Source organism: Hyaena hyaena, unplaced genomic scaffold (assembly GCF_003009895.1).
Source record: "Hyaena hyaena isolate Hyena2069 unplaced genomic scaffold, ASM300989v1 scaffold_596, whole genome shotgun sequence".
Lineage (NCBI taxonomy): Eukaryota > Metazoa > Chordata > Mammalia > Carnivora > Hyaenidae > Hyaena > Hyaena hyaena.
This window is the reverse complement of record NW_024081228.1, coordinates 1-19,933: the sequence shown is the minus strand read 5'-3', so window position 1 is coordinate 19,933 and position 19,933 is coordinate 1. Positions and strand designations below refer to the sequence as shown.

At 36.2% G+C, this 19,933-nt stretch overlaps 1 protein-coding gene across 1 annotated transcript in view; it reads left to right on the top strand.

Annotated features, from left to right (window-relative positions):
- Positions 1-17,838, top strand: part of LOC120248554 (laminin subunit alpha-2-like) — a gene marked incomplete at its 3' end in the record, with an annotated part of 318,217 nt that extends 300,379 nt beyond the window's left edge. The window contains exons 13-14 of the mRNA XM_039256922.1: positions 16,101-16,202; positions 17,627-17,838. Of these exons, the coding sequence (XP_039112853.1) occupies positions 16,101-16,202; positions 17,627-17,838 (314 nt within the window). The remainder of the gene's footprint in view (positions 1-16,100; positions 16,203-17,626) is intronic.
- Between the last annotated feature and the right edge of the window lie 2,095 nt (positions 17,839-19,933).

The window sequence follows — 19,933 nt, the reverse complement described above, 5'->3', positions numbered from 1 at the left end:
AAAGATTGGACTTCTCCGACACAACTAGTTATCCCACACATGAACAATACATGTAGTTTGGACTTCCTCTAAGAATGGTGGCCTCAGGGTATTTTGACTCCCTTCAAAGCAGCATGGGGCCTCCGTATAAAGTATACTCAGAAACTAAGGGAAAAGCTCAATGGTTTTTTATGACCTCACTTCAGAAGCTACAGGTTAAAGCAGTCACAAACCTACCCAGATTTTAAGAATGGAGATAAAGACCCCAATGACCCTCAATGGGATGAGTGTCAAATAATTTGTCACTTTGTTTTAAAACTATCATAACAAAATAAAATAGAACAGAAAACATGTAGATCTAAGCATTAGTATCTACAGGGCCATGTGGAGACATGGCGGTAAAAGCCGACACTCAGAATCTCTGCCATTATTTGCATTTTGGCCTCGGCAGATTGTAGATATTCTTTGGCCCTGTTTTCTTAATGATAAAATAAGTGCTTTGGGTCTAAAAGAAAACTTTAGGCCTTTTGATGAGTGAGGAAATAAATGAAATTGGTAAGATGTTCTGTCCATTTCTTTATACCTGATTGCTTTCAGAAATACTGCTGTAGATTCTAAAGGGATGGAAGGTTGTTTATAATACCGAACTACTGCTTATTTATTGAATGAATGACTACTCAACATCAGATGGTGATGCATGTAGGTTTTTTATTATACACTTTTAGTGAATTTCTAAGAAATAGCTAATATTTTAAAACGTATCATTTCTAAGCATTACATGAGTAGCCTAAGTGGTTTTATTAAGGAAATAAGGGTCAATATTTTTATGCCTTGGCAGTTAGAGCATGGATTAACTCACAGAAATGGTTTTCTTCTCCCTCAGTGGAAGGAAGAGTTGCTGGTATATGGACCCAAAAGCTTTTGAAGTTTTGCTATTGCCATTTACAAAGTATACGAGCTACTACCCATTTAATTGGAAATATTTTACATTAGCTTAATAGCTTGAGATAGCCTTCTGTTTTAACTGGTAACACAAGTTTTATGCTTTTCCACATTCCAAGATATAAATGGCAGCTCAATGAGAAAAATTGATGAAGAGCTTGAAAATGAATGACACATAAAGCTTTTGACACTGACCTTGAGATGCAGTTTGGTATTTATGATGCTAAATTACTTGTCTTCTTTTAAATAGAGAAACAGCTGGTCTGTGTGGGAGGGATGTTCAGTTATGACTGAGAAGAAAAAGCAACAACAAATTTAAAAGCCTTCAGAAATAGTATATAAAATGATGCACGTACTACAAAATTCAGTGCAAGATGTTAGAGTTCACAGAATGCATAAATGTTGTCCTTCCCCTCCCCCACCAAGAAGTATGCAATTGTGTTGATGTAAAGTCCATGAAGAAAATAAGTGACCAAAGCTGCATAAATATTTCACCCCATGAGAGTGTGAGAAAGTGTGTGTTTCATGTTGTGATTGATAGGACTGCTTTTATGCCCTTCTTTGAACTCTTAGCAGGAACTTTGGAGTGTCCTGAGGGTCTGTCTGCTTTTATATGGCAGGAACTCTGTTTTCTTAGAAAATAGTAAAGAATACTATTTGTACTCCCTTTTTTAGTAAAAGGGTACCTACAGTTTATGGGACTAGAGGAACTTAGTAGAAAAATTGCAAACTTTCTCATATAGCTTATAAGAAATTCTCAGTTTTATTTTGGAATGTTGGCCATTGGTTTTCTTTGACTTACATTATAGTTTTATTTTCATTGTCTTGTTTTTTTTTGTTTGTTTGTTTGTTTTATTGATTTTTAGTTAGGGAGGCCATAATCTGGCCTGCTTTTGTAAATGTCTGATGAAGGTTGTAGAATTTGGTGAGGGTATTTTATTCTAATGATGTATCTACTGAAAACAAAAAGGAAACAAGGGAAGGTAAATCTAAAATACCATGTGATATATTTACTTGAGCCTCATAATTTCTGCTAGTACGGAGTTTCCTGACTGAAGCAGGAAGTCTTAAACTTTTAGTTGAAATTGTATGATCTGGTAGACACCAGATTTCTATTGTCATTTAAGTCAAGGAACTTTAGAACTAAAGGTATCAGGTCATAAAAGTGTGAATATATATAATCTCCAAAATGTGTTCATAAGTGTTACATTGTATAAATCTCCGAATAACACAGTAAAATAAGCAGGAAAATTTCCCCAGTAGAGACGATGATTTTTAAAACTCAGAGAGAGAAGTTGCTCAAAGTCATACTTCCATGAGATGTGCATGCAGGAACTGTGATATCACATCAGCTCTCATTAATTCCACATTCTATACTTTGGTTTGGGGCTCATTCTTAAGAAACAAATATTTTTTAAAATTGCACATGTAATTTGTGCAAGGCTCAGACACACAGGTCTGACTCCCTTTTCACTATATTTTCTCAATATCACTCATCCAGAAACCCCTAATAAATATATTTTAAAGCATTCTTCGTAAAACATACTTTCTAACTGGCTACCGGAAACATTTTGTAGGTGCTTAAATCACAAATATTTTACTTCACTCAGATATTTCAGATTACAGTGCTGGTTCTATTAGTCATTCCATCTGATAAAATTAATTTAAGAATAAATAATATCGGGGCACCTGGACTTCTCAGTTGATTAAGCGTCTAAGTCTTGATTTCAGGTCAGGTCATGATCCCAGAGTGATAAAATACTCCACTCTGTGTGGAGCCTGCTTAAGATTCTCTCTCTCTCTCTCTCTCTCTCTCTCTTTCCCCCTTTCCCTGCCCCTCCCCCCTTGTTTGCTCATATGCACACTCTCTCATTAAAAAAAAAGAATAAATAGTATCAAAATAGTAACTATCATGTATTTTGAGGCTCTTATTTTATCTATTTCTACATCTCTGTCTTAGTAGAATATGTACTCACACATATGTATCTGCACATATACATATTTTCCACATTTTACACAAATGGGAGCATGGCATACATATTATAATTCCATATTAATGGATAAAGATTTTATTTCAGTGTGTGTTTGGGGGTGTGTAGTATAAGTTTGTTTTACTTGATTGGTTGGCTAATGTTTTTCATTGAATGGATGTACCCAAGTTTGTTCAGCTGTCATAAAAGGGATTAAACATTGACTTTGGTGCTAGGCTTTGAGGTTCAAATTCTGGTTTCACTACCTACCAGCTCTACAACTCCAAACAAGTAATGTAATCACTCAATGCTTCAGTTTTCTCAGCTTTAAAATGAATGTAATGATCATAATAATGTGTGAATATTGTTTTGGGGGTTAAAAGAGTTAATGTCTAAAAATCACATTTTATGATGTGGCATCTCCATCATTACCCTTATTAATATGTCTAGTAGTAGTCACTATTGATGGACATTAGTCTATTTTCAATATTTCTCTACAACCACTGTTGCAGTGAATAATCATTTGCCTACTATATCCTATATGAGAAAGTATAGCTGTTAGATAAATATCTAGAGGTAAAATTGTTATATCAAAGTATATATGCATTTTTAATGTAGCGAGATATTGCCAAATCGACCAGATAGATTTTGTACATACTATCATAAAGACATGAAAATACTTGTTTCCCTGATTCCCTCACTCATAGAATATGTTATTAAACTTTTAGATATTTACAACTCTGATGAGGAAAAATAATAATTTGGAAAAGTTTACTTTGTTTTATTATTATTAATGAAGATAGTATACTTTCATCTTTCAGCAACCATAGTATTTTCTTCTCTACAACAAGTACTTAGACTCAAATTAGCAGATCTGCTTTGAACCTACTGAGTTTCCAGAATAATTAGGAGGAAATATGAAATTACATTTCAAGACATTCTGTATACCTGGCATAGCACATGGAGAATAGCTTTTACATAGTTCTTTCCCTGAATTTTTTATAAAAACCCTCCAAGGTAGGTATTTTCATTCTCTTTTGACATAATATGATGTAAACTTCAGAATTAAATTAATTTGCCCAAAGTCACACAGTAAATATATGGACTAAGATTTGAGAATAGGTCAGTCTTATTCTGAAGCACATGATCTTTGCATTCTGGAGAATGCACACTGAGAATGTGTGTATCGGTGTGTGTGCATGTATGTGTCTGAGAAACAGAGAGTCTTGAAGGAGAATATTTTAAACATTAAAGTAAATCAAGAATGAATCTTAATATCACTAAAGTGACAATGTGGCTGTGTACTACTTAACCTGTTAGAGCCTAATTCCTCATGTCTACAATATAATAACAATAATCATAAATCTACACTCTTAGATTTTTGGAGATTAAATAAAATGATGCAAAAAGTGTTATTTAAATTATAAAGTTCCAGAGAAATATTGACTCGATTATGTATGGCTTAGTAATTGGGTCCCCTTAATTTTGAGATGTACCATATTTTTATGTTATCTGTATCTTTCTTTAAAAAAGTGCACATGTTTTTATTTTCCAACTTAAAAAGTCAGGATCATAAATGATGTGTCACCATGGTATGGTGGTCGTGGAGGAATCTTGCTCTGAATAGTTACACAATTTTGGAGATTGTTTTCCATAATCACAACAATAACAAAACAATGATAGCAGCTAGTCTTTGTAAACATTTATAAAGTGTCAAGCACTCTTCTAGATTATTCACTTGAGCTCTCACAACAACCCTATGAGGCATTTACTGTTTCATCCTCTTCATTTTCCAGATGCAGACTTGGTATAAAGAGAGATGAAGTAATCTGTTCTAGTTCACATAGCTAACAAGTGGCAGAGCAGACTATTCCCTGCTATTCCAAGAAGTCTAGTTCCAGAATCTGTACTCTTTCCCACTATGCCATTCTGAATCTCTAATGATGTCTGTAAAGCAGTTGTCTCTCAATGAAATGTGTTGTCTGGTCCTATAAATGTATTACTTACAAAAATCACAGAGCAAGAAGCTGGTGTATGTAAAACTAATTACTATTCTGGTACTTTACAATACAAATTGAACAGGGTTGCCCTGATATCTAGTTAACCAACTATTAGTAAATTAGCTGTAAAATTTCACATAGTGGAATTGCAAATTGCCCATCGATATCAGATCTAGTCCAACCTCTTAGCAGATGTGGGTATTCCTTCTTTATCATCCCAGACAGATGGACTTTTATTCACATATCTTTAAGGGTATGGACACCCTACAAAGCTCATTCCATTTTCAACAGTTCTAGATATTAGAAGTTAATTTTTATGCAGGATCAAGAAATAGCTCTCTACTTCCTTATGTAGACTCCATTTTTATGCAAGAAACAGAGCAAAGTTTCTTTTTATTATACATGACAGACCTTCAGACATTCGAAGAAAATAATCATGTTTTTCCTATGTCTTTTATTCTTTAAGGTTAAATATTCCCATAACCTTTCTGAACCTCTTGTGCTTTTAAAGCCATCAGCATCCTGGTCACACCTCCCTGGGTGACCTCTAATTTGTCAACTATTCTCTTAAATGGTAGTGTCAAGGATGTGCTCTGACTAGCAATGATTGTGGTGGGATCATTGCTTCCTTTAATCTGTATGCTAGTGTCTTTTTAACACAGAGAGTACATTGTTTGCCAATATATCAGAACATATTGAAAATGTATTTGTAACTTATAAAATATGTATTAGCGGCTGCTGGAATTTACACTGTTATCCTAGCATATAGAATCTGGTGAAAAGTAATGACATGTAGTTGCTTTATATGTGTAAATGTCTAAATGACTTAAATATTGATTTTTCCTTTCAACTGCAGATCAAACTTCCCAAATGCTAAAGGGCTTTATTTTAAAAGAAATGTGCTTATAGTTTGCCAGTCAGCAGTCCAGTAAGTTCCTGCAGTAAGCTCAAATCACCAAAAAATTCAAATAGACATATTTTCTCTGATCTGTTTTTAGGACTGACAAAGATAAGAATAGGGAAACCAATAAAGGCTTATTGTAATAACAACTACAACTTTCCCATGGGTGTAGTACAAATTTGTCCCAGTTTTTTATGCCTTCTCCAACTATAATACATCAAAATGGTATATGGTGTTGAATTTGGTGAAAATTCAGCATATATTTATGCAATATCTACTATCTGTAAGATGCTTGTGCAAAGTACTATAGGGAAACATTAAAACATGGACAAAATCTGAATTCTGTGATTCACCAACACTGTGGTCTCTTCCGGAAATGCTATGAATTTAAAGTGCATTTAGAATCATGAAATAAATATCATTATGATTAGGTTTTTAGAGTGAAGTGTGTATGTATTTTAATTTTGAAAATTATTTTTATTAAGACAGTATGATTTACAGCATTCATTGAATACATACTATGTGCTAGGTATCAAGTGAGGAGTTTTATGAATATTTGTTCCTTTCACCCTCAGAACAAACTGCTGAAGTAGGTGCAAGTCAGTGCATTTTAGTGAAAATTAACGGAAATCTGAAAACATAAATAACTTTCCCAAGGGCTGTACAACATTTAAAGGCAGAACCAGAATCCAAAACCAGGTCTGGAAAATCTCCAGGAATGAGCTTCATCTTTTGTGTGATTTATATCTGATTCACATGTTGACAGACATGTCAGAACTCACACAAATCTTTATCTGTTCATTCTGGAAGGAGGCACTAGAATGTATTTTATTAGCCTACTGGTTCTCCTCTGGAGTGTGACTTAGTTTCCATTGCATCTTTGGGAGTCTTTTCTTCTAAAATTCATAACCAGCTTCTACTGCTGTAATGAAGAATCACCTGCAGAGTTCATGAATAAGGGAAATGAGAAAAAGGAAGAGAGGTAGATCAATTTTGAATCAGATCAAAATAGTATTCAAAGACTGGTGTTCTGTCATCCACCTTTGTGAGAAATAGCTTATCTGGGATTTCAAAATAATCTCTATTTAAATAATGTAACCTGGAATTAATTGAGCTCATTTAGGCATACAGCCCTTCCAGCCATATTTAGTGTTGCTGAAGGTATAAACATGGAAAATTGCCTATAGGAAAGATAAGAATTCTGTTTATTACACTTTTATTTCTGCTTTTGCAATAAGAGGGGAAAGGCTATAAAATAGCCATCTACTATCCATAGTAAAGAATATCCTTTTAAGAGAAAATACTTAAGAAGTAAGAGAAAGATTAGCTAAAATTCTTATTCAAATAGAAAATAGCATTATTGATATTTCCTTTTTATAATGTTCTCCTAGCTTTTTTCACAAGGATTTATGTGTGCCTAAATATATAAAAATATACATTCATTTGTTAATTATATGAAAATAGTAAACCTGTTTCTCTTTAACTTAATGGAACTTGGAATAAAATATATGTTGTTATTTTAATCAACGTCCACGTTGTATATCATGAGCATGCAGTTTTTTGTTTTCTTGTCAGAGAACTTAAAAGATGCTTAAGCCCTAGTCAATTAGAAAGTTATGTATATATAAAACCACAATTTATGGCTTATTTGATTAGATAAATGTTTAATTATGTATTACATGTATTTTTTTGGTACTGATTATTTATACATAAATTAATCTAGCCTACAGCAAGGGTACTAATGCAGCATTCCATCCAAACCTAAGTAAGTAAACAGAAGACAAACAGCTGTTGCAAAGACCCTGTTTTGGAGTCTGGGCTTGATAACAAAAGGCAGTTTGGAGAATTTGGCTGCTACCATTTACTCACATCTGTTGAGACTGTGTTATTTCAACCCAATACTTGATCAGTGCATGCTACAAAGTGATAAGTGGTTCTCTCAGTCACAAAACTTAGAGGAAACACTGAATCTTAAGTTATGTATGGGATATTGTACTTGTAAGCACTCCATCATCTTCTATGTGATGTTTAGTAAATCTATTTATGGGGTGTTTATGTTTTTAAGTGTCCCCAAATGGATCTAAGTGTTTGTAGAAAATACATGAAATGAGGCAGAGGGGCGGGAAATAACCCATTTGTTGTATTTTAAAATCTGATGTGTTTACTTCTGTGCCTCTTGCTATATTAGAATCGTTGTCTGGTTGTCAGTTACAGCCAAAAACATTCCTACTTGATCAAACCCGTATAATTCCATTTGCTTTGAATCATAAGTGAGTACAGAGAAAGTACAATTGGGTTTAACTTTGTTATACGAGAGACAGAAACCTCATGCTGAAATAGGTTGGCACTATTCAACTGAATAAACCATTAATTTTATAAAAATTCATATAAGAAGCTTATACTGATTTCTCAATTCCTCACTGAAGCAGTTGGACGACTAGGCCCCAAGGACACCGATTCGTCAGCTGGTGTTACTCTGAGAGAGTATTTCTGAGGGGCTGCCAGAAAATTCTGTCCTTGGCTCAGTCACTTTGTAATTTTCACCCCTACTTTGGATACTTATGAAATTCAGATGATACAAAATACAAAGGAATGCAACATTATCAAGCTGGAAGTGGCCAAGTCTAAAAGGGTAAAAAAAAAAAAAAAGGTCAGGAGGAGGATACTGGTGGGGAGCAGGGAAGAGGAGAAGGTGGCGGGGAGAGGGGAGACGGAAGAAAAAGGGGATGGATAAAAGGGAGGAAAGAGGCAGGCAGAGCAGGTGGAGAGGAAGAAGAGAAAGAAGGGAAGAATGGAAGCGGGCATGCAAGGAAATCCTGAGGATTTTCCTCTTTGTATCTCCTAGACTATATAATGTAGCCTCTTGCCTTTCCAACCCAATGTTCCAGAATGTATTATTTCTGTTTGAGGCTCAGAACTCCTACTTCTTTTTCTCTGCCTTAAGGTGGTGTAACTTTAAGACCTCCTATGTAAATTCTGCCTGTTCTCTAATTCAACATCCTCTTACACGCGTTCTATTCTAATTATCAAACTTGGAAAAGAGAAACATGCTCTTATCTCAATGTCATAAATGTACCGAAAAGCATAGCAAAACATGAAGTTCTGTTTCTATGCTAATAGAGAGCTCCATGAATAGATGCATCAGTAAACATTTTTGTGGGAGGGGTACTTTTTCACAGTTTAGGGCTTTGGATCTTCAAAATCTAGAAAGATGAACCACTTGCCATGCTTGTGATGTTAAACTGAAATTAACATATATATTTCATTTATCCTGCTCCAAATTATACTTTTCCTCATTTGATTTTAGTATATCCCTCCTGAAATATTTGCTCTGTTAAGCAAAAGTAAATATTAGATTTTATACCCCATTTAGTGGAAGAGAGATGGTGTTCTGACATCAGGCAACCAAATATTCCAGCCTTATTTTATGAAAGACCTTCCCCCCCCAAGTATATTTTCCCCCATAGATCATCCACCCTTCACCTTTCAATTAATTTTTCTTGAGATTGGGAGTGGGGGAGGCCAGAACACAGGTAGCCTAATACTAAATACTGTTGTAAAACTTGGTTTTATGAATTACCTTTAGCCTTTTCCACTCATGAGGGAGAACTTTCCTGCCTCATTAAATCTTTAATGCAATGTGCTGCATGCACACTACATTATTATGTGTGACATTAGGTTATTTATTGCATACTAACTGTAATGTTACTTGCAAACAAGTTGTTTCTTTTCCCTGAAGGTAGAATTAAAACAGCTACTTGTGGGAAACAGCTACTTGTGTTGCTCTTTTCTTAATGGGGTGAATTTGAGGATCAGAAAGGGCTTAGAACTGAACCAGGAAGGAATGGGCTCTGTTCCATTTCCTTGCGTCTCAATTTGATATCTGAATCTTTCTGAAGAGCATTTTGCTTAATAGAGATAAATAAAGGTAAAAAGCTATGTCTTTGGGGACCCTGATGAAATGAACTATTCCCATTAAATTCACTTTCTCTTTGTATTGAAAAGGAATACAACTTTCATCTCTGGTAAATATAGTCTAATTTACCCAGGGAATGTTAAGAATTGCCTCGGTGTGAACTGGAATTGCACTTACTTCTACCTGTGGAAAACCGTATTTCTCTGGCCAATAGAATAGTGACAGTTTTGTTCGTCAATAGCAGGAGAAAATGAAATTTTCTACTGGCAGTGCACTCAGTGCTCTGCAAAATTACAGTAATCAGTGTTGTCCCCCAAATGGATGAGTTTGAAAGTTTCAACGATAAAATTAATAAATGGAGTCTACAAAGCCCCAAATTGTGGAAAATTAAAGTTATGCACGGCACATGTAACTTACCAATGTCATGGGATGTATTGTTAGAATGCATTCTTCAGTGTTAATGGGTGAGGTGGTTTATACAGAGCTCTACCTTTTCTAGAGTCTGTTAGCTCTCTTATCTGTTGTGGCTGTCACTGAATCTTAGGGAATATCACTAAAAACCCTTTTTCCCTCCTCAGTCTTCTGACCAGTGGGACACTAGCCAAGCAAAGAAAGAAAAGCAGATTTGAATAGTTAGAGAGGTGTAGGAGTGAGAATTTCAGCAAGAAAATAAGGTGAAGCAAATCTAAGTAGCAGAATGGGTAGATATAACAAGAGCTAAATCAGAGGTTCCCAAACTTCTTCAATTTGTGGTATTCTGAATGTCTCTGTATTTTTGTTTCACAGGGTCTCCTAGACCAACTGAAATATGCCACAGTAGTTAGGGCCCAACATCTTCATAAATATTTACATTTTAGCAATTTAGCAACCATTTAAAAAGATAAGGCACTAAGTTCAGGCAATATAATCATTTTTTTTCATAAATAACCACAATGATTTATTAAAGGAGATTTGTGTGCCTGTAATAACACAACTTCTCAAACCTAGAAAGAGTGTACACTGCAACCTTTAATTCCTGTTTCACATTAATTTATGTGCAATACGTGGTTTTTATCACAGCATCGACTGAAACCTTTGCTTAACAAAGACGTGACATGGTGAAAAGTGTAGGCACACAAAAACACAGTTCGACATTTTGAGAATAACCCTGAAAGGAATATGACATTAATGTTAAAACTGTGAAGTACCTCAAGCTAGTTGTTTTCATGGTGTCCAACAGACACATAGTGTTACTTATGTTTCCTTTAAGTGTTTACAGTGTCCTACTGTGCCTTTGTGAGTTTACTGCAGTGCCTGGAGCGCCTATGCACAGAGTATGTGAATGGGGGATAAAGAAATCCTAGACATATTGAAACTGCATTGAAACTCCAATGATATTATAGATCCCAGGGCCACTGGAGGCTCTTCCTTATGGAGGCAACAGCAGAAGTAATAGTTGATAAGACATTACCCCCCAAACTGATGGAAGTCAGAGAATTGAATTCCAAATGCTTGGTGAAGACCTAGTAAGGGTGATGTTGCAATAAAATGGAAAGTTAGACAAAAGCATTTCAAGAGGATAAGAATGAGACTAATTTGATATAAAGAATACAGTGAAAACAGTATAATGTGACACCTACAATTTCTCATTTGAAATAGAGGAATAGAGCAATTGACCTGACCCAATCATGGGAGTTGGGGAAATAATCAAGTTTGTTTCCTGTGAAAATCCAGATAATGAGATTAACTGGGTATGTTGAGTGTTTGAGACATTATTAAACAATCACTCAGTACAGGATGGAGATAGGCTGAATTGTATCCCTCCTCCCCAAATTCATATGATGAAGTCCTGACCCCAGAATTGTAGGATGTGACTATATTTGGAGAAAGGATTTTTAAAGAGGTATTTAAATTAAAATGAGGTAATTAGGATGGGCCCAATCCAATATAACTGGTGTCCTTATAAGAAGAAGGCCAATCGAGGGGCACCTGGTTGGCTCAGTCGGTTGATCACCTGACTTTGGCTCAGGTCATGATCTCACAGTTCGTGGGTTTGAGCCCTGCATCGAGCTCTGTGCTGACAGCCAGCCTAGAGCCTGGAGCCCGTTTCGGATTCTGTATCTCCCTTTCTCTCTGACCCTTTCCTGCTCATGCTCTCTCTCTCTCTCAGAAATAAATAAAACATTAAAAAAAAATTTTAAAAGGCCAATAGAATAGTGCGTTCCTTCCAATGCAAAGGAAGACCATGTGAGGACACAGGGTAAAGATGGCTGCCCATCTACAAGCCAAGATGAGAGGCTGAAGAAGAAACCAGTTCTGCTGACATCTTGATCTCATATTTCTGTTGTTTAAGCACCTGTCTTCGGTATTTTGTTATGGAAACCTGAGCTAACTAATATATGGATACAGCACAGGACAGAAGATATAGATTGAGGAACCAGGTGTAAACATAATTAAATTCATGAGAGAGAAATGGAGAGACAATAAGAAATGATAATCCAAAGGGATTAAGAGTCTTGCAGACAGCCATACACTGAGTATAGAATAAGAAAGAAAATTGTTGGAGCACCTGGGTGGCTCAGTTGGTTAAGCGTCTGACTTCAGCTCAGGTCATGATCTCACGGTTGAGTTTGAGCCCCATGTCGGGCTTTGTGCACAGCTCAGAGCCTGGAGCCTGCTTTGGATTCTGTGTCTCCCTCTCTTTCTGACCCTTTCCCATTCACACTCTGTCTCTGTCTCAAAAATAAATAAACATTGAAAAAATTTTAAAAAGAAAGAAATAAAATTGTTTCTTCAAATAAGACAGTGATATGACCAAGGCAGAGGAAGGAGTTATCATGAAAGTTTGGTGCAATAGAAGACAAAGGAGTCAAGAATTTTAAGAACTAGTAAAAGCCATATACAGATTAAGAATAAAACTGAACAGAAGGTCCATTAGCGGTTGCCAGGTAGAGTTCATAAATGACCTTTCAAGAAATGCATTTTTTTTTAACATTTATTTTGAGAGACAGAGAGGCAGCATGAGCAGGGAAGGGGCAGAGAGAGAAGAGGGAGACATGGAATTCGAAGCAGGCTCCAGGCTCCATGCTTTCAGCACAGAGCCCAATACAGGGCTTGAACCCATGAACCGTGAGATCATGACCTGAGCCAAAGTCAGCTGCTTAACCCATTGAGCCACCCAGGTGCCCCTCAAGAAACACTTTTAATGGAGTACTAAGGGTGAAAGACAGGATGCAATAGATAAAATAAGAAAGGCTGGATGGGTAAGAATAAAGAAAACGAGTGTAATGTCCTGTATCTGAGAGTTTGGCAGTGGAAGTCAAAAATAACCATAGATAATGGCTAGAAGAGACAGTAAAATCAGCTGATGATTGGCAGCCCTGTGCACATTGGATTTGATGGAGAGTGTGGAGACTGGAATACTGAAGGGGTTATAGGAGAGTGGGGAAGCAAAGACATGGAATAGCCAAGTAAATGTGACATTTGGAATATGGAGTGACAGGTAGATGGAGAAAAAGCAGAGACTTCTTCATCGAAAGCTATAGGAAAGGAGAGTTTATCCTTTGAATATTGCTACAGGATTTTCCCAAAAAAAACAGTATCCCTCAGAAAAGAAGATGCTGTCTTACAAACGACTCATCACAAAGACTTTCATATGATGGCAACTACTTGTTGGGAAAGACACACTAACTGGAACTGCTCGGGTTTATTGCTTATGAAGAGATAATGGAGGTCAAGAAAAAATAGAAGGGAAGGAATTTAACAGAGATGAAGTGATTATTCCTAAGGATACGACCTCTAAACTATGGGATGATATCTTAATCTTTTTTCAAAATTACTTAGAGTACTTGACTAAGTACCAACATAGAAATGGCCATAAATGTACACCTTTACAGTGAGTGAAAAAGATAGTGATTCTCATATTCCAAAAATGAGTACTTGATTTGGAGAAAAAACAAATCTGGTAACTCATCATACACCTTTTTTTTTCTTTAATGTTTTTTTATTTATTTCTAGGAGAGAGAGAGAGAGAGACAGCGTGAGCAGGGGAGGGTCAGAGAGAGAGAGGGAGTCACAGACTCTGAAACAGGCTCCAGGCTCTGAGCTGGCAGTCAGCACAGAGCCCGACGCGGGGCTCGAACCCACGAACCGCGAGATCATGACCTAAGCGAAAGTCGGACGCTTAACCGACCAAGCCACCCAGGCGCCCCTCATCATACACCTTTTAAAGTGGTCAGTTTTTCACATAACTTGGGCAGAAGTGAAATGGATTCACCCATGAAAATTGTTAGTAGATTCAAAAACTAGTTCAAATAATGCTGACGTATAGGTATTGAAGATCCACGAAAAGAGTTGGGGAAAATTGCTTTATGAAATGTGAGTGAAAGGCAAATTTTCATTTTTATTACTATTACTATGATAAGCCCTCAGAAGAATAGATTGAATTAATTCCACTCCTTCGTTCATGTTTTATATATGATCATTGACCTTTTCTCAATGTATTTGTTTTCTTTTTCTGTATTTGTTTCTTGTTTGTTTTCCTCATTTCCACCTTCATTCATTTCTCAAAGTATTTTATATGCTAGATGATTTTATAATTATTACAAGTAGGTGTGAAAACAGCATAAACAAATGAAATGTTGTAACAAATCAAACATTTTCTATTTCATCTCAGGTCTGAAAAGCTTGGATATTCAAATTATGCTCATTTTGACTCCTTTTACTAGCAAAAGAGGCATTACGTTTATCTTGAGTGTCTCACATTTGTATAATTTTTAAATTAAGAAACTATGAATTAAAATGGATTTTTTTCTTACTGGTTTTTTTTTTTTTTTGAGAAACATATTCCATAGAAAATAAATACACATAGTACAGATGTTACATGATCAAAATATATTTGGAACCCCAAAGTTTTCCAACATTATAGATCTATATCCTGGTGTTTTTCCCAAACTCAATCCCTTAGTCCTGCTAAATATTTTTTATTAATATAGAAAATCCTGAATAGTTCAGTCTTCTTTGAAATATATAAAAAACATTCTTTCCTGCTGCCTTTCTAGACAATTATTGAGAAAATGTCTGGCTGATTTTGGACAAGTATACAAGGTGATATTTTGGATGCTTATCTTAATAGAACCAAAAACCTTTTACATTGATTCACCCTTCGTTACTCACATTGATGCCATGTGCTATAGTCCAGACATATTTCTTATTTTATATATGGGAAGACAGTAGAGTAGGGCTATTTCTCAGTGCAACAGGGGATTAAAAGTTTTCTGAATTCTACTTCCTTGTAGAGTTCCATATAATGAGCTCTTAGAAGACATTGCAGAGCTGCAATTTGAAAATCCTGTTTAATCAGCCATGGCGAGCTATGTGCTATTCCCCATGGAATGGTTCTGTGAGGAATCTGGGCTCCTCCTCCTCCATCCAGTGCATCGCCCAGAATTGCTTTGTGGTCAGGGTCTGCACTAAGAGGCCACAGAGAGCCGACGGCTGTGAAGCTGCGTCTCTGTTTGTCAGCATGGAGGAAGCAGCAGAATACAAATCATCAGCTTTGTTTTATGAATGTCTTTATTTACAATGCCGGAGTGGAATTTTTAAAAATGGACTGCCGTATTTGCATTGAATCTGTCACTCGAGCTCCAGTGTTGATTCCTGTCCTATAAATGATCTTGCTTTCCTGGTTTTTTTTTTTCCTTTCTACAAGGTTACTGTCAATGTCAGAAGATGTAAACCTCAAGCATCATTAATACAGGGGTTGACGTGCATATTGGAAGGAAAGGAGTATATTTAATGAAAAGGAAAAATAGCATTCATTCTAGCTAAGCATATTTAATTGCACAGGGAAAAGTGTATCTTCTTTGGGAGTTTTGGTTTCATTGTATCATAATATAAAATTTGCCACTATTCTTTTATTTTTCTTTGATGAACAATGTTTCCCAGCTTAGTTTATAGTCTACGTAACGTCACTGTCAAATGGAGTGATGTCTTTGTCGAAAGTGTTCAGACCATCAGAAAGTGAGTGACCCTCAGGGATGGGTAGAAATCTCCCAATTTTGACGGAGATCCTTTTCTGCTTGGGAATTGTAAAGCTCAAGCGATAGACACAGAAAATGACAGGAGGGGCTGTGTTTGGTTTCACAGAACTTAACCTATTTCAGCAAGCCTGAAATACTGGGGAAAATAATACATGAATTTATATTTATGTCAGGCTTTCTGTTGATGGGTGAGGTTCGTATAAAGGTTACTGCTAAAGAAATGTCTATCATTCTCACTCTGCACTCTTGTGATTTCTGTTTCTTCCAAATCCTACCCTCTAGAACAATAAAATGATTTTAAAATAATAAGTAAAATATGATTTAATAGCCCATCTCCTATCTTGTAATGATTATGTATCTCCTCTCTTGTAGCTTACAGCAGCTGGAGGACAATTGACATTTACCATATCATATGACTTCGAAGAAGAGGAAGAAGATACAGAACGTGTACTCCAGATTATGGTTATCTTAGAGGTAAAGTACATAAGCATCACTTATGTTCAGCTGTTTTACATTCTTAGGTTCTTCCTTATCTGATTGGCTTGATGTTAATATACAACTATAGAAAATACTGTATCCTGGGAAACGATCTTATGCCAGTCTTATGTTTCACCCTAAGATACATCTAAAAGACTTACCATATTCATTAAGTTGCAATGATAAAGAAGACTTTTAAAACAGACCTGGAATTTAAATTAAAAATATAATGACCATGTACCCCAAAATATGAGCATGATCAAGTTTTAAGCAGATGCTGATTTACATTGTTTAATTTCTTCCATCTCCCCTTGCTTCCAAGTAGATTTTATTGTCTGCTCCTTTGTTGATATTAGGCAGAGGCAAATGAAAAAGGAAGCTTGTTTGTATAGGTGTAGTTAAATCTTGACTTCCAAACTCCCAATTTAAGTAGAAAAGATATAGGAGAAACTATGTTCAGGATTTGGAGGGCGATAGGCAATTCTACAGTGTTGGAGACCTAAATATATCTTAGAGGCCCTCTCCTACCCTTTCTCATACTCTTCCTTTCACATAATGTGTACCCTTCCTTCAGCTCTCATACAGTCTCAAAGCACACACTTGCATGTACATTTGTGATTCCAAACAGGTCGATGCTGATTTAGCACCAGTCTTTGTTGTTCTTCTTGAACCTTTCATGCATCTGAAACAATAACAAAATTCTTTCCCTAAAATAAATATTTCCAGTACTGGAGGAACTGATCTGGATGATATTATTAAATATATACGTATGCATGTGTGTGTGTATCTATAAAACTAGAAGTATGTCTTGGAATTCCTTTGAGATAAAAAGGGTCTCTTTAACTGTAAAATATGAAGTTCTATATTATTAATGTAAACGAACTCAGTTAAGAAGGATACCCTTAAGGTCAGTCAATACATTCCCTGTTATGATGCCAGCATCTTACTGTGAATGCTAGACTGCAGAGCCTTTCTTGTTTGTTTTTGTTGTTTTCCCATAGAGAAAGGTCCTTTAAAACCATAGCTTAATACAATACACTGTTCTAACTTTTCTTCCCTATCTTTCTATACAGCCCACATTCACCATAAAATAATATATTTGAGATATGCTAATTATTGTGCACTTGAAAATAAAGGTATTTGTAATCACATGTCATGTATGAGTTGCCATTATTTTAGTTCATGGTGGAAACGATGTCATGCATGCATAAGAAAGCTTATACTTAGCATGCATCTGTCAAGGCTAATATTTAAATTGCCTTCTCTTCCTTTCATATATACCAGAAATATACTAAATGACAAGGAAAGCCAACCTGGAATTAAAAATCTGAGGGTAATTCACAAAGTGGCAAATCCAAATATGAGTACTTTTGCCCTTTTATACCTTCTTTTCACCCTTTATACTTTATTTTTCCCTTTAGGGAAGTGACTTGAGAATCAGCACAGCCCAAGATGAGGTGTATCTGCAACCATATGAAGAACATATCCATGCATTGTCACTTAAAGAAGAATTGTTTACCATACACGGCACAAATTTCCCTGTCAGTAGAAGAGAGTTTATGACCGTGCTCGCGAATGTAAAGAGAGTCCTCATACAAATCACCTACAGCCTTGGGATGGATGCCACCTTCAGGTAAACTCAAGAACTGCATCTCCCAGTGTTCACAAACTTCTTTGGAGCAAACACACATTCGGTTAGAACAGCTACTTTAAATATATTCCGGTTTTCTGCAAATAGTAGAGAAGAATCAAGAGCTAGTTTTCTGAAAAGTGTTTCTATTAGAACCTTAAATCTTAGACACCCAGAAGAAATTTGTCTTATCCCTTTTCTAGTATTGATGATTCCTGCACAATTCAGCTAGAGCATGTGATAAAAATGATCCAGGTTCTGAAAAATTCTATATGGGAGAATAAAGCTTCGTTTATAATGACTCAGACACTGTGAAACTAAATAGGTATAATTCCAGGGTACCCCTATATGGAAAGTGGTTTATAAAGTATTTTCTTCCATTAATTAATTAACTGGTTTCTAACTTAATAGCATATCATTTTTAATAATAAATCTAAGCACCTTCGTTGACATAATCACAAGTCTCTTCAAAGAAGACGATAATGGCTGTGTGTTGTAAAGGAAAGAGCATGAGCTTGGAGCCAACCTGATTGGGAATTCAGTGAGCTCAACTGCTTTGTGTGTGACTTAGGCAAGTGATTGGTCTTTGTGGAAACTTGGCTTTTTCAAGTGTAAAGCAGAGATCCCAGTGTCTGCCTTTCAGGGCTATTGTGAAATTATATGTGGTAATTACGTAAAGTGCTCATTACACACAGTTGTTTTCCTTTTTTTTTTTTCTTTAAAGAGAGAATTTAAAAACAATTTTAGTGTTTATTTTTGAGAGAGAGACAGAATGGGAGCATAGGAGGGGCAGAGGGAGAGGGAGACACAGAATCCAAAGCAGGCTACGGGCTCTGAGCTGTCGGACTCCACAGAAGGCTCGAACTCCTGAGCCATGAGATCATGACCTGAGCCGAAGTCGGTCGCTTAACCAACTGAGTCACCCAGGTGCCCCTAAAGAGAAAACTTTTGACTGGAACCAAACATGCTTATATCTGACTGACTATAGGCTGCTATGCATTCCATTTTCAAAAACAGTGATATATTTGTCCAACAAAATTTGAACTTCAACTATGTCTAAATGAGCTTTTCTCTCCCCTTTTCCTTTTCTGCCCTAATAATAAGCACAAACTAGAATGGCAACTTGCCCCTAATTGAGATTTAGATGGTGAAATATGACCCAAGACCGACACTGTGACATACTCAGAATCAAAGCATTGTCTCCAGTACTGGTTTATCTATAGGAGTTTTTGTTTGTGTGTTTGTTTTTTAATGCTGATGCTCCTCCACCCCCATCCTTTGCTTGTGCAGCCTAGTTTGCCTTTCACTTGTACCATTTCAACTAAGTGTAATCATCATTACCATCTCCCAAAGGGGGAAGCTACAGATTCATAAACAGGACCGTCGTCAAACAGTGTACCTCTTTTGCATAGGCAATTCTGTTAGAAGCTGGGTTAAAATGCCATGAAGATGTGAAGCAGCACTTAGGAATTAATTATCTTTTCTCCCATTTAGTAAATAGAGATTGTCACGATGTTTAAACAGTACAGAGAGATGAGACCTCTGGCTTTCAATATGAATGACAACCAAATTGACAAAAAGTGGCTAGGAGGCCTTTTTATTTTTGTCAGCATTGCTTCTCAGACTAGTTAATCCAAAGGCATTTCCCCCTGATTTATGTCAGATAATTTCAGCGTCTACCCGTCAAAATCATCAGTTTCATTCGAAGCCTTCTGAATTTTTCCCGTATATGAGTGATGCGTTCACAGAGCAAGGTTATGTGAACTGACACAGGAGCTGATCCAAGTAGGTGGCTGCTTCTGCCGCCTACATTCCCTAAAGCACTGTGGTTCAGGGAGGAAAAGGCAATGGCAGATCTGAAACCCCTCCCCACTTCAGGTAAGCAGAAAGTCAGCATAAATCCTGACTCGGTGAACTTGTTATATTGTATTTATTTCTGATTTACCAGTGGATTGAGTCATATTTGTAAAACATCGCTTGCATCGATTTCAACTTGTCTGGCACAGTACGCTTCTGACGTGTGTGTAAGCACAAGTAAACGGAAGCTGTCGCAACAAAAATTCATGTTTAGATGTATTTAAGGAAGATTTACTTTATG